This window comes from Carassius auratus, chromosome 15 (assembly GCF_003368295.1).
Source record: "Carassius auratus strain Wakin chromosome 15, ASM336829v1, whole genome shotgun sequence".
In the NCBI taxonomy this organism is placed as follows: Eukaryota; Metazoa; Chordata; class Actinopteri; order Cypriniformes; family Cyprinidae; genus Carassius; species Carassius auratus.
Window position 1 is genome coordinate 9,758,269 of NC_039257.1, and position 15,845 is coordinate 9,774,113.

The window sequence follows — 15,845 nt, forward strand, 5'->3', positions numbered from 1 at the left end:
AATCAAGTTCCTACACAGCTTTTCACTACATGTGCACAAGAAAATATTGCATATTATACCTACACTTAAGTTTACAAAAGCATGGGAGAAATGCCAAGCAGAGACGTTTGTGTGTGTTTGATGACTCACATATTTTCATTTTTTTTAATCAGTTCAATCTAAACGATTCATAGTAATGGGAAGGTTAATGGCCAAATTCTCTCAGTGTAGTTCATGAGGTGCATCCCGGGATTCTTTTTAAATAGTATCGAAGGAGTTAGCACACTTGCATTCAGTCAGGGGTGTCCATCTTTGACTGGTAGTGTCGTCTGTAACGTATGTTTTTTATGAAATCAATAGCTGCCTCAAAGATTTACCAGCCAAAAAGGATATTTTCTCCCTCATTTGTTGGCTGTTATAAGCAACTGAGATGACCAAGTCCATGAGTAGAATTTCCTCTCAGACACGCAGGGCTCTTCTCCCCCTCTCCCCCTGCTCTCTTTCTGTCCTCTGTGCCGCCAATACCGCAGGTGTCAGTGCCCAGTATTGTGAGGATATGATCTGTGCTGCCGATGGCCCTGCATGCCCTCACTCTCCCCAGCTGATTCACACGCCATCACTCCTCGCCAAGCTCCGCCTGGATCCAGTATTTCAACGCACGGATGCCTGAATGCACTTTCTTGGGGGAACTTCTCAAGCAAACTCTTTGTTTTCCCAAGCGAGTTTATCTTGTTGGTTTGCTTTACATCACTTTTGACTGCAGGAGTCACGTTGACCGATGCATTCTTGTGAAATTCTTACTCATGTTTTAACATTTCTGATGGAGTACAATGTTACCCCTCCCTCTTTTGTTTCCATTGTGCAATCATTAGTGAAAACAAAACTCTCCAGGCAGAACGTGTGTCTCCCCTTTCAATAATATCTGGCTGTAATGTGAACGAGCGAGTATACAGTGTACCTAACAAACTCTAAAGTCGTCTTCTGGGGAGAGTGTTCATATTGTATATTTGGTTTAAAATAAAGATTTAAAATGCATAGAAATGAACTAAATCGATGGCAGTGTACGTTCGATCAAGATTCTCTGCGCTTTTAAAGGAGTTTCTGGCCTGTGTACAAGGAGCCTTGGGGCTCCGGGGCCTCCGAGTTGAACTTCAGGGAGTAGTGTGTGTTTACACGTCACCTCTGCACACTTTGTGTTTCCATTTGTATTAGAAAATCTGTCTGTTGATCACAGGAACGTTTTGGGTGCTCTTTATTCTGATTCCTCCATTCGTGCGAATGTCAGAAGGTGCAGCAGAAGAGCTATAAAAGGCACAGAAAAAGATGCAAATGTTTCTATTTTGGATCCTCCCATAGGTCATTATCATATTTTGTAACACACAGATGATCCATTTTGTTTGTTTTTTAATACCTTTTGGGTGAGGGCTGTTTGAATTTGGTTGGCATTACTCATAACTGTGTCATACCTGCCACTGATATAGATTACACATCTTATTTTTTATTTTATCCTAGATTGAAACTTGTCCTACTGACTGAATTTAGGGGATATGTAAGTAATACTGATATATGAGAAATATTAGATTGAAATGCAAACTTATTTTCTAAATAATGGAGGTTCAACCTCTGGTCAAACACTGTGCCATCCCACAGCTGCCATGCCCAGTCACTACTGCGTTGTCTCCTCTCCTGTTGACAGGCTATGAAAAAGTGATGGATATTTCAGTTCTGATGGACCTGGACACTCCTATCGCAAACACTACAAAGAAACACAACAGGGAGCGATAGAGAGGGGCTGGTCTACAGGGAAGGGCTACATTTCTTGTAAAGAACATCAGTATTCATTTGCGGTGGTTGAAACGGCACACTAATGTATTGCGTACTGAATTTCTTTTGAAAAGTAGCGTGCTAGCGTGCCGTTTCTCACACAACCATTGTCCTCTGGCTCAGCATCACCACTATAACTCATATGTAACCTGTATCAAAATGTATAGATCGTGTATCATGTTATTGAATGTCTAAAAAAGATTATACAAAAAGTTTAAAAATACAGAATAAATGGCTTGAAATTGTGTTAAAAGTATTCATGAATCAGAGAAAACAAATATCTAGAGATAAATGAACTATTTTTTTTTTTTCCTGTTCTGTAATTACTGTTGTGTTGGAGAAACACTGGTCAGAGGATCCGCTGTAATAAAAGTACATTTAGTACAACATCACGAGTTTTTATTTTTATGATCCTTTTTAATTATAAGTAATTATATTTTATATATTATGGATGGTTGCATACAAGCCGTTTGTTTCAGCTTGGGTTATAGATCTTAATTTTAAACTGAAATGTTCTTTACAGTATTGATTCTTATATTGACAATTTGATGTTTTTTGCTTTCAGCTGTCCATGCATTTTTTTTTAAAGGTTTTTGATACTGACCATCAGTAAAAAAAAAAAAAAAATTCAAAAAAGGTTAAACAGTTTAAACTCGCAATTGTGAGAAAAAAAAGTCAAAACTTTGAGATGAAAACTTGCAACCCCCCCCCCTTTATATCTCTATTCAGAGATTATTTTTTATTTATTCATCTATTCACTATTTCACAGCAGAAGGCAGTTTAATAACACTGATATAACAACATTTACAGAGTTTGAAGATTCCACATCTGATACATCTGTTACAACCATACTAAATTTACCAGTTTTTTGTTGTTGTTGTTTTTTTTTGTTTTTTTTTTTTACATCTTTGATAATTAATATTGTTTAAATGCACTATTATTAATGCATTATTAAGCTCTATATCAGGAATTATGATAAAAACAAATGTAAATATGTTTGTGCTACATTGTGTACAGAAGGAAACACAATGACTCATTTTGAAAAGAAGCTAAATGAGTCATATGATAAAACTACTGCATTAAAACAACCATAACAAAATAAATTAATAAATAAACTTTTTGTTGGGTCTTTGTTAACCAACTAAGCCATTTTAGATTCACATGCTTTTTAATTTAATTTTTTTACTCAAGTTCTCACTTTACTGGGACATTTAGCTTTTTTTCATATTTATTTATGATAAACAACTTACAACAATTTTCAATAACATTTTGTACTAATAAATAATACACTTCCTAGTTAACAAGTTGGCAGATGACGTCAAGGAGTTCTAAAGGTCGATAACGAGTTTCGATCCATGCGAGCCACCGTAGATGTGTGTGTGTGTGTATCCCCTGAAGGCTCATGAACACTCCTCACATTATTATGTGTATGAAGTTTACGTGATCTCAGGCTGTACAGACCATTATAAACAGAAGACGTGTGCGTGAATGGAAGGTGTACCTAAGGTTACAGCTCGCGATATTTCGATTCAGGGGACTGATGACTTTTAACTTGTCAAAAGAAAAACTTCAGATGTTGTTTATATAAGGACCGAAGACCTCAAACCATATCCGACGGCTCTATTCTGCTTTATTACAAATTGCGATGCCGTTTTCTATAACTTGGTTTCGTATTTCTAAGTAAACAAAACTAACTTTCCAACAGTGAAGGTGTGGATCGTGGAGCTCAGCATGGATCATCAGACGCGTTTGAACACAGACTTTTACGTTTATAAAGTCGTGCAGGGTGTTGGGATTATGTGGCGGAGATTTAGTAAACCTTACCGTACTGAATGTATTTGACTGCACTCGGATGAAGTCATGAGCCGTCGAGTGATCATCCTGTCTGGACTGATTTGTCTCTGTATGACACGGTGTTGTCCTTCCAGCCTGACACACTGCGACAATGGCAAGGTAGACATTATTAGACTTTTGTTCAGTTCACTCTGAACAACTCAGCATGCACGTTTAATCAAATTATAACCATAATAATAATTGACATGACAAGCAGGGACAGCTGTAATCCTGCTAAGTTACAAAATCATCTAAAACCGCATGAAACATTTTCCCATTCATGTAATTATTTTGAAATACTAAATGAAATCATCAATATTTACTTGAATATTAATAATAAAAAATGTATTTATATTAATATTTACTCAAATTTTAGGCCTACATTTATTTATAATATTCTCATGTCTGCATTTTTAACCGTAATTGTTAGGACTATGGTGTTAAAAAAAAATCTATGTCATAACCAGTGTCATAACCTACCTTGTATCATATACAATTATTTCAGACAAATCTGGTCACAGACCTACCAGGACCTGACGAGCTTTTGTGTCAAGAGCTTTGGCCACAGTCACAGACGGTAAAATATATTTTATTGGACAAAACCAAATGCACACTGCTGATAAAAACATAGCTGACAGATGTTCCGTTTTATTGCAGAATATGCCTGATATTGACACAAAACATACTATAAAGGTAAATTAATTTCAAAGAGGTCATTAACTCTCAAGTAAGACCATGTAATGACCAAATAAACTATGTATTATAGATTGCATGCTGTTTGTCCATCATATCAACGGATTAGAGTAACGAAAAAACTATTAATAAAAGTATCTTTTAACTTGGCTTTCTGTCCTGTGCAGGCTGTTGGTCACATCTGTATGGAGACACCCATAATATACAATGACCGCATACCCACCCAGTAAGCACTGATCCTCTTATCAGTGATTCCTTATCTGCTTCCAGTTCCGATTCCTCTGAACTATCCTGGTTCATTAACAGCTCCATTAACAGTTCTCTGGGCTTTTTGAGTCTCAGAATAAATGTGTGTGCTTGAATCGACGAATGAGAGTCATTTGTTCGAAATTCGAACTGCACTTTGATCGTATGTTTTTGATTCACTAAAAAGAAGCAGTTCATAATAGTCATTCGTTCGAAATTCGAACTACGTTTGATTCGCTAAAAAGAACGACTCACATAAGTCATTTTCTCAAACTGGACTGATACAGTAGTACTGTAGTAAGTAATAACTACTACTAGAAATTGTAAAGGTTTTGGCACTGTATTCTGTCCGCTTTGGCATAAGAATGCACGTGCGCCAACTCTTAACAGAAAGAAACGATATTCGATAATAATGTCTAACCCTGTTTAAATGTGTAGTTTATCATTTTACATAGCTGTGTTTGTTAAAGTAACTTACTATTTTTCAGTGGTCCTTACCGGCCTGTTGAGGCAGAGAGTGGAGAGTATCTTTACTGCCCTCCTCAGCGATGGCTACACAACCTCAAAGTAATGCACAGTCACAGCATTTCTATAGCTAAAGTTGTTACTGAATATAACTTGATAAGCTCTGCACGTGTTGTTTGTGACAGAATGGAGCGCTGGTGTTTCTGTATCACCCGTGTGTCTCAGCGGAAGCTCGCAGGAGTTTGACGGGGCTGGCTCGCTCGTGTCTGTCTCATTACATCCTCACACCTCACCCCTGGCTCAGCCAACACAGAGTGAGTCATTCGCTGTCACCGTTCACCACAACGACTGTGTAACACAGGTGTCTACATTAAACACTGGATGACCACAGTAGTTGTGGAAAGAGAAGGGAACTGACATCAAACAACTATTAATGACATTAATAACATATTTCTTTGGTATCGTTTTAACAAAATTACTGTATTTAAAACTATAATTTATTACTGTGACAGCAAGGTTATTTAAACATTATTGTACTGTGTGTAGACTAATTAGTTAACAACACCTAATGCATAAACTACCAGTAGCAAATTGAGCCGTTCTATAAAATGTTATTTATCTGTCTGTTTATCTAAAAAGCACCATTTCTGACAAATTTCTCATGTCTGTTATCTTTCTGAAAGCCTTTAGCGGTGGTCTCGTGGGGTCGCTCACTAGAGATGTCTCGCGTCACGCTGGGGGTTTGTGATTGGTTGTTTGCCATTTCCTCCAATATTAGTCTGACTAATAAAAGCCAAAGAGCAAAGTACAATCTATATTTGACAAAACCAGCACCTATGGACAAACCGGAGAACACCAGTCAAGAGATGTCCAAAGTGGAGAGACTAAAGGTGAAGAAACTGCATTACATTGACCAATAAATCAATCGAGATTTGTATGATAATGCTGTCGATTTATGTATATACAAATACAAATAATATCCTTCTATGCCAAATTTCACTTTCATCTGTTAGTTCCTTAAAAACTGCTGCATGGAGACTCTCAGTCTCATCGAGGTACAGAGGACCAGAGGGAGAACCAGGAAGAGCAGGATGGTCATCAAACAATCCCTGGAAGAAGTGGAACTGAAAGATGACGTCAAACCAGAATCTGCTAAACTGAACCTTACAGACACACTACTACAAAATCATACAAAAAAGATGGCCTCCTTCTCAGTGCTAACTGTTACACAATCTCTCAGTTCTGCAAAGGACAATTCAAAGACAACCGAGAAGCAGTTGCCACAAAATAATGTGACTGAAAGACATGAATCCCAAACAGACAGAAAGAAACCTATGACAGAAAGTAAGAAGCATCGCATTAAGACTGACACAAAAGCTCAGAGGTCAGGATCTGAATGCGGGGAGCTTGGACAGTGTGGAATCTCAGACTCCCCAAAGTCTCCTCATTTAGGAGGGCCGCTGAGGGGCGAGAGGATACCCATACAACGTACAGATGAGGCCGTGTGGGCAGCAGGCGCTTTGGGATTCCTCTTAGTGCTTCTCACCCTGTCTGTGCTCCATACACGCCTCTATCGTCACTGGAGATCTTCAACCAGTCTCTACTGGCGTGACGACCAGCAAGACTATGAGAGTGTGGGTGGTAAGTACAACACTGTGTTCATGTTGCACAAAACCGTTAAATCTGTCACTTTCCCATAGATGGAGACTTATGAGAGGTGTCGATTGTGTTCCAGACATCATCCGGCGGAGGCTTAGGATGGTTGGCCGGAGGAAGAGGAGGACTAGCCAGAACAGAAGACGGGAATGTCCACTTTTGTCTAACTCCAGCGATGAGGAGAACTCTGACTAATGGACAGGACTGGTGAAGATACAAGAAATCATACAAACTGTTGGAATAGTTGGCACTCATGAAGTAAATACGGACCTTTTTATGAAGCTAAGGATAGCTTTTGCCCACATTCAGACAATACTTCAAAAAGACAGTTTGTCTCTGGTATTTCATATAGTGACAGTTAAGTGATAAAGGTTAATCATTTTATTTCTGCAGTTTTCTAACATTTAGTTTCAACATTTACACATCGTGTATCTTGTGTGTTGCATTGTCTATTGTTGTTATAGCATACTGGTAAATTATAGCCGTGATGAAATGGAAGTAGTGACAAATAATATTTTTCATATTGTGATGTACATCAAAGTGCAATGCATTATCAAAAAAAAACTAGGGTAGGTACTTTATTATATCCATCAATAGTTTATTAGATTTTGACATATGTGCATTGCATTCAAAAGTGAAGGCAGAAAGGCATATGTCACCAGAAGGACTAGTTTGGACTTTTCTTTTTTTCTTTTTTTTTTTTTTAATGAAACATGTTTATGAATTAAGTGCTGCACAATAAGATCACTAGCATGCATTTAGGAAATCGATGATAGTGAATTTCCATTTCATTCTGACTTGCATGAAGGAATGTGGAATGTTTTGATCACATTACAGCATTTGTTTCCTGCTTAGATATACATTTGTCCCACTGTGCATTTCTAAAATGCAGTGATCATTTACTCACCCTCATGTTGTTCCAAACCTGTATGACATTTTCTTCTGTGGAACACAAAATACGAAATTTTGAAGAATGTCAGAACCCATATTTTAGTGACTATTTATTACATTTCCGAAAATATCTTATTTTATTGTTTTATGAAGGAAAAAAAGTCAAATAGGGGGTGTTTTTTTGGTGAACTTAATTTCCTTGCCGTTAATAGTCTCTTATGATGAGCACGGATGAATATGACGCATACGGTATTTTACTCTATAGCCCCGTCTGTTGGTGAGAATGACTGTGCTTTACGTGTCACGTGACTAGACACAAGGAGATGGCAGTAGAGAGCTCTCCAGTACCACTGGCACTCTGTGAATAGTTTAAATTATGTAACTCTGCTGGAAGTTGAGCAAATGCTTTTTCATGTGTAGCATACTAATTATATTGTTCAGATCCGTACTAAAATAGTGGAGAAGAAAATAAAGACATTAACTCAGATCCTGTTTGGGCTATAAACTACATATTTTGTATTAATAACCATTGTTTGAGGTTAAAGGTGTAGGCCAAAAATTAGTTAAATGTAATAAATCTGCTAATTTGGTGTTGTGGTAATTGTATTTAATGTTTTTATTTACTTAATTTTTTCTTGTCACGTTTTCCCTTGAATGCTCTGCCGATTACCGTCTGAAATCGAATTTAGCGGCCTTACAAAACAGTATGAAAACAAAGCAGAACCTTGAATCAGAAGTTTTCATACATATTTTCACGCTTTTAAGTGAGATTCTAATGAAATTGAAAAAACACGTTTTGTCTAGAAAAATGTCTAATCTGCATTTATGACAAAAGGGGACTTATATTTAAGTCATTATTAAGCTAAAATAATATAATAGCATTTAGTATTTATAGTATTTCATATGTGTTAATTTTTGTGTATTTCAAGATCACACTGAAGTCACATTACTCCAGGTTGCAATCATTTGTCACTGAAGGATTAAGGCAAAATACTCCTCATTTTTAGCAAACATCCTCATCCTATGTCCTCCTCACCCCTCCACATATTAGATCTCCTAGCGGTTTTTCTGAATCCTAAACAATGCATTTTCTGTTCAACAGAATTAACCATATGATTGCCTCAATGATAACCAGGGTCATCTTTTGCAAGTGTGAGTGGTTGCGAGTTGTGCAATGGAAGTCATTTGAAGGAAAAATAAGGAATGCAGTGCAATCTGTGGATCATTGGCTTTCGGCTGTGCATTATGAAACCATTGCAGAAAACAAGAGATGCCATAGAAACATATGAAGCGAGCTGTTAAAGATGTATATGTGCTACATATTTGCTAATTAAACCTTTCAATCCGGTATATGAACTAGCAGTGTCGCTGTGAATGCTCGTATCGGCTCAATCTAAAGAGGTTGCATTTCCAGCGATGAATGATAATTTAAGCATTAGATCTGTTGAAACATGAAGCTTGTGATATCTTGGAAAAGCAAAACTTTCTGTTGAAATTGAATTGGCTATTTCCTTTTTGCTCTAAGGCACCCTGGCAGGGCTCTTGGCAGCCATGTGAGGTTCAATGTGTCCAAGAAGGGAAATACTGTTGCATGTTTCAGGACGTGTTTTTTCTTTTTCCTTTTTTTTTTCGGCCTGTATGTTTGATGAACGTGAGAAAGAAAAAGCTTTCCACCCTTTTAGACAGTCACTTGTTTGTCTGGAGTCTGCTAATGTTGTATTTTATGTGCTACAAGCGGAGCCCAATTGTACAAGGAATTTTATTTTATCTATTCTCCTCACCGCAAACAATTTTACAATTAGCCGCTTTAGCATTTTATGGCAAAAAGGCAGTGGGGCCACAATTATATCTGTTTTAAACATGTCTTTTAAACATGTAACTTACAATTACATGTTTCTTTAAATACTGTCCTCCTACTCATTCACGTTACCCGTTTTAGCACTATACACCAAAAAGTATTTATAGAGGGTTTTATGCTAAGTCTGCTTTACTGGAATCCAACACTGTCGATAGTCGAGACATGGTCATGTTCTCATAAAACTAATTAGAAATTGATAGAAAATGTAAGCTTATAACTATGGAAACATTACTAATACCTGCATATATCACTATATGTAAGATATAATATATTATGAACGCCTGTTCTGCACCAGAATAAAGAAAATACTGGGGACTAGTGACTGTGACTTTTTATTCATTATGTGTTCTTTATATTTTTTTATTCTGTTGTAGAAACAGACTTCTGTAATATACAGTTGATCCTCATCGGAAATGTAATTTTGCTGTAATAACTGACAGACTGTACATTGTTACTGATGGACATTAAATATCGAATTTTGGGTTTAAGTTATTTTTTATAATCTTAACTATGTAATTAAAAATTCTGCTAAGAAAAAAAAGTCCATTACAATGTACAAAAGCAATGAGATGGAACCAATAATATTAAAATTCATTTATCCTATTAAAAAATAATAATAATTCATACTAAAATATTAATGAATACAGTGGACTCACTAATTGGTCTCAAAACTGTGCAAGCAATAAAATGCCAGTGATGATGTATAACATTATTGCAATTAACAGTACTAATGAAGCAATTTTCCCTCTGTTTAAGAGCATTTGCAAAAGGCTAAAACTTCAATCTTTAAAATAGTAGGGATTGTATTATTATTGTTCATAAACTATTGAATCTACAGATTTTCCTAAAAAACTCTTTCATAACAATATTTTCACAACTAGACTTGCAGTATTCTGCCAAATTCTCAAGGAAAGGCAAGGAAAACAAACAACGGTGCATTCATTTATAAATGCTGCAGATCACCAGATACAACACTCCACAGTGCAAAACATTGCTTACATTAGAGCTATTTGAGGATGGAGGGGGGAGGGGGAGGGGAATGCTTTCTTTAAAAGTCTAATTCTATTCTATCCACCACACGGGTATCCCTAATGGAAGAGGCATTTCATTGGGTATGAAATACTGTAGGAAATATGCTAGATGCCACTCAGACAGTCCCATGTGAAATCTAGGAATTGCTTTTTGAGGTAAATGCCTTTGATGCATATAATTTGACACATCTTACACAGGATCCCTCTTTTCTTGTGACCAGAGCAAACCACTCCCTAAGCTTGAGGTTTTCCTGGTCTTGGCACTGTCTGAGTCATAATAATACGTTAAAAGGCATTCCCATCAGCTAAGACTTTCAAAGTCTCCTTGGACTGGCCATTTTCAGAAGCTTCTGTGGTCTGCCAAGGGGAGATGCAGGTTTTACTCTGTCTGGTTTGTGCCTTTGGCCTTTTTGGTCAGTATCATCCAGCACCTTTACCACTGGAAGATGATGGACCAGTGCATCCGACAAGACCTGCTCAGAATGACCTGTCCGTGGCGACAGTAAGTCACTCATTTGTACCTTTTTCAAGGAGGTAATACTTGCAATTTATTTATTTTTTCTTTGTTAAGACATTGTGTGTGTGTGTGTGTGTGTACATATATATTTATAAGAGAAAAATACTGTAATAGAGATATTGTGTTCTCATTGATGATATTCCATTCTCAATATAAAATTTTTCGTTCGAAACAATTGAAGTGTATTTTCTATTTCTGTTTATTTTCTATCTATTCGGTCTTTACATACATGAACAAATGTACAAATAACAGTCTATTTGTTCATACCTAATGTGAATGTTTGCAGTTTTACATGTAAAAAAATAAATACAAATAAAAAAATACATTTGCATAATATAATGAAAATGCAGCTTATTTTCCTTTGAACCTAAAAGCATATTGATGATAAAGTAAAGCTTATCAAGTGGATGAAACACAGGAAGTGGGTGGAAATATAATGATATTTGATGTTCATGTTGACTGTGGTGTATCCTGCACATGTTCTTGTAGAAATACCTGCAGAAATTCTACAGTTTCCAAGCAGATCCTAAAGGCCGCAGGAGGAGGAGTCGTCCCTCGTTCTCTTCCAAACTGAAAGACATGCAGAGCTTTTTTGGGCTGAACAGGACGGGAACCCTGAACCCAGACACCCTCGCTGTCATGACGGCTCCTAGATGTGGCGTCTCAGATGTGGAGGATTACAGTCACAGACGTGGAAACAGGTGGAAGAAAAACATCATCACTTACAGGTAAATACCATATTTATATTGTACGTTATATAAAATGCTCCTAATCTGGACGGTAACGCTCCAGCATGTTTGGTAATGAAAGGCGTACACTCTTACAGTGTAGGGAGATACACCAGTGACTTACCAGTGAATACAGTGGATGATCTGTTCGCGTTGGCTCTAGATGCATGGGCAAAGGCCAGCCCTCTCACCTTCCAGAGGTCATATTCACACCAGGCGGACATCATGGTGGAGTTTGTTGGAAACGGTAAGTTAGCATCCACTTACATGCACTTTCAAATTCGAAGATGATGTTCATTTATTCTGCAATGAACTCCTAGAACATGGCGACTCCTTCCCCTTCGATGGTCCGGATGGCACACTGGCCCATGCTTTTGGCCCAGGGGAAGGCATCGGTGGGGACGTTCATTTTGATGAAGCCGAAGCATGGACGGCTGGGTTCAAAGGTTACTTAAATAAGACATACTCAAATAATATAGGACTACACTTAGTACTAAAAAGAAAATGGTTGACTTGTTTTCTCACTGTTTTTCTTCAGGGTTTAACCTGTATGTGGTAGCTGCACATGAGTTTGGTCATGCTCTTGGTCTGAAGCACTCGCAAAACCCAGATTCAGTGATGTATCCGACGTACAAAAATAGAAAAACACAAAACCTGCTCTCCAGTGAAGATATCATGAACATAAACACACTCTATGGTAAAACAAATCATGTTTCACAATCTATAACTGTGAAATGGTGATATTGTGGGAACAGGGGCAGTGTTCAGTTTCCACATTTATATGAGAGATCACATGTCTGTGTTTGTTTCTGTCCAACAGGGCCAAGGGACAAAAGGCCCTATCCATCTGCAAGATTTAGCTGGAGCTATCCCAGCAGCCCCTGGTACAGTGGTTCATATTTCCCCGCGTCATTCAAGGACACATGTAATTCCAATCTGACTTTTGATGCTGTGACTACTGTGGGAGAAGCCATTTTCTTCTTCAGGGACAAGTGAGTTGATCACATAGAGTGTTAGCTGCCACTTACAATCCATTAGAAAGTAATAAAAAGAAGAGAACATAATAGGAACTTGTAAAACATGAGTATTTAAATCAAAACTCTGATTTCATACTTCGTAATTGCATCTTTCTCACAATTGCAATTGTTTCTCTCTGTTATGACTATTTCTTGCAATTATGCATTTATATCTTATATATCAATTTATCAATGACAATGGCAATATTTACTTGCTTATATCACATGCGTAATTTTTATCATATAAGGTTATCAAATGTAACTCTATTTGTCCCATTGCAGATACTTGTGGATCAAACACAATAATCAAAATGATATAAAGGAAGGTCCGATCAGCAATTTCATGCCAAAAATTGATTGTCGGATCGACGCTGCTTACTGGGTTCCCCAGCGCTCAGCAGCATATCTGTTCAACGGTAAGGAACAGGTTTGACATCATGTAGTCCTGAATTGCCTTCAATGTGTAGAATAAAACCCATTTTCTGTTCTACATTCAATGCAGGGACAAATTTCTGGACTGTGAAAGGATCCCAGGTAAAAGGCAGAGCGAAAAACATCAGCAGCCTGGGGTTCCCATCATGGGTACAGCAGATAGATGCTGCAGTCCACATTCACAAAACTGTACACACCCTGTTCTTCACCCAACACCAGTACTGGAGGTGAACTATAAAGATGCAAGAGCAGTCTTAATATCACTAATATCAGTCTCAATGAATGACACTGCAAATGTTTTTTTTTCTTCTCATAGGTATAATGAACACAACAAGACAATGAGTGACTCCAGCCCACGTAACATTTCTGACGACTTCCCAGAAATAAATGGACCCCTGAGTGCAGCAATTTATAAAGATGGTAGGTACCAGTCTGATTGCAATTGGTCTATAATTTAACTAACATGTATTTTCATTCACATAACTTTCATCCGTCACTATAATTTTTTTCAGGTTCTCTTCATTTCTTTGTTGGCTCCGATGTGTATGAATATGACGTCAAACAAAAGGAAATTATTGGTGCAGATAAGACAACTTCCTGGCTTGGATGTTAACGGACATTCGTTAGACTAATAGTTCCTAAATCCAATTATATTTTAAAGGTGAATCATGCAGCAAAAGTGGCTGCAAAGATGGCATTAGTTATGTTGTACTGAACTGTATTTTTCAGCATGGTGAGCTTGTGTTTTATGTGGTGAATGCATCTACTGTTTAATGTCTTTGGAACATATTTGAAATGCAAATGTATCTAAAAAGTCAGAATGTGGTTTCAATTCAAATTTATGACTGTATCATTACTTCTAAAGAAAAAAAACGTGTTTGCCATTCAGTTCTGCAGTTGCATGACTGAGGTAAACCGAAGTATTTAGCCTGGATATGCACTAATCGGTGTGTGTGTTCATGACTGTAATAAAATAAGTAATAAAAGTACTTCTGGAAATCCTTTTCATGCAAAAAGAATATTTCAGAATATACCAAATGAACAAAATCTTAAATCGTTTTCCAAAAATCATGACACAATCATAATCCTCTTCACCCACTAAGATTCCTGATGCGAAACTAGACGTGATCTCATTTTGTGGACGACAAAAGCCACTAAATGCCTGACGATAAATTCTTGTTTTGAGGGCCTGGGTCCCACGTGATTTCTTACTGTCTTAAGGTATGCATGAGTTGTATAAGACCCAGACGACATAAAAAGTAGAAGATAAATTTGCCATTGTCAAAATGAGCAGGTTGTGACCTTGGATCTTTTTGTGTTGGATGTGAGTCTTCAGAGCCCAGAGGATATCCATCAAGCTGAGGTTTGTCTGTCATTATGTGTTTCTCAAGGCAAGGCTATATATCCAACATATTTTATTGCACAGATAATCTTTGATTTCTATTGGACAGATCGCATCAAAGTTTGATTTGTATTACAGTTACCACCATTTCAGTATTTGGTTTGTAAAACAAACAAATCCTTAATAATAATAATAGAATAAAAGTTATTATTATTGTTGTTGTACAGTAAGTGAAAATAAAAACATTAACCCTTTAAATGTCACCCCATCCCAAATACGGGACGCCTACATTTACTTCCCTATATTACAATGAAATCTAATCTAATTTAGACAAACTATATATCGTTGGAAAGGTCTAAGACTCCCAAATATATATTTTACCAAGGTTTTTTGTAAAAAATTATGTAAGAAAAGTAATAGATTAATTTATGACAAGAGTGCACCATCAAAAATCTAAATTATAACAGGAGTTTTGACCTTTATTTAAAAAAATACTTCGTTGCCTTTTTCTCTATCACGTTTTAGAAATCATCAGAAATTATTTATCAACTGAAAACTTAAAATCTCAAAATTCATTCAATGTCAAAATTCAATCAGACATTGCATTACCATGTAAATGTTACAAAATATTTTCATTCATGAATTATAAAAATTTAATTTTGGAACGTGCACTATAAAAGTCCATGTTCAAAACTGTGAGTGACATTTAAGGGGATAAAAAGATATTAATATGTAAATACTTATAATTATTTGGATCATTATGTAACTTCATTTCAAATAATTTGCATGCATAATACTTATTAATAGCGGTAAACTGTATACAGTAAAAGTAAAATATTAATTTGTTAAAACTATTAAAGTAAAATAATCCAAAATTTGAAAGTATTGTTAAAACATAAACATAAGAGGAACATAAATCATAAATCGTATATAAATTGTTCTTGATTGATTGATTACAGAATGATGGATCATCTTATTATTAATTTATTGTTATAAATTAAGTAAATAATTTAATAAATGGCTACAATTACTTATAAAGAGTTTAAATAATAATAAAAATAAGGATAAACATTTCATAAATACTTAAATATAAAACAATAAAGCAGATTTACTTTTTGACAGGAATATCTGCAGCGATTCTATCAACTGAAGATGTGTGGTCTTCAATGAAGGAGAAGATCAGAGCAGTGCTGCGGAAAAGTCTGGATCTTCTGGATCTGAGAGAGAAAAGATGTGGAGTACCTGATGAGGAGCACTTCAGCTTTTATCCTGGACGGCCCAAATGGAAGAGAAGCACCATCACATACAGGTCTGGCAGAGAATATCCATATCTA

At 36.5% G+C, this 15,845-nt stretch overlaps 2 protein-coding genes across 2 annotated transcripts; both read left to right on the top strand.

The window, feature by feature from the left end:
- The first annotated feature begins 3,189 nt into the window (after positions 1–3,189).
- LOC113115008 (tumor protein p53-inducible protein 13-like) lies at positions 3,190–8,177 on the top strand. Its single transcript, XM_026282193.1, has 9 exons — positions 3,190–3,756; positions 4,142–4,213; positions 4,294–4,329; positions 4,497–4,555; positions 5,064–5,142; positions 5,226–5,354; positions 5,724–5,930; positions 6,054–6,681; positions 6,776–8,177. Exons 1-9 carry the CDS (start codon positions 3,664–3,666, stop codon positions 6,889–6,891), a joined length of 1,419 nt encoding a protein of 472 aa, XP_026137978.1. The 5' UTR covers positions 3,190–3,663; the 3' UTR covers positions 6,892–8,177.
- A 2,335-nt stretch (positions 8,178–10,512) lies between these two features.
- LOC113115532 (matrilysin-like) lies at positions 10,513–14,084 on the top strand. Its single transcript, XM_026283117.1, has 10 exons — positions 10,513–10,978; positions 11,483–11,721; positions 11,820–11,968; positions 12,042–12,167; positions 12,260–12,418; positions 12,542–12,713; positions 13,020–13,153; positions 13,240–13,396; positions 13,486–13,589; positions 13,682–14,084. Exons 1-10 carry the CDS (start codon positions 10,847–10,849, stop codon positions 13,780–13,782), a joined length of 1,473 nt encoding a protein of 490 aa, XP_026138902.1. The 5' UTR covers positions 10,513–10,846; the 3' UTR covers positions 13,783–14,084.
- Positions 14,085–15,845: the final 1,761 nt, after the last annotated feature.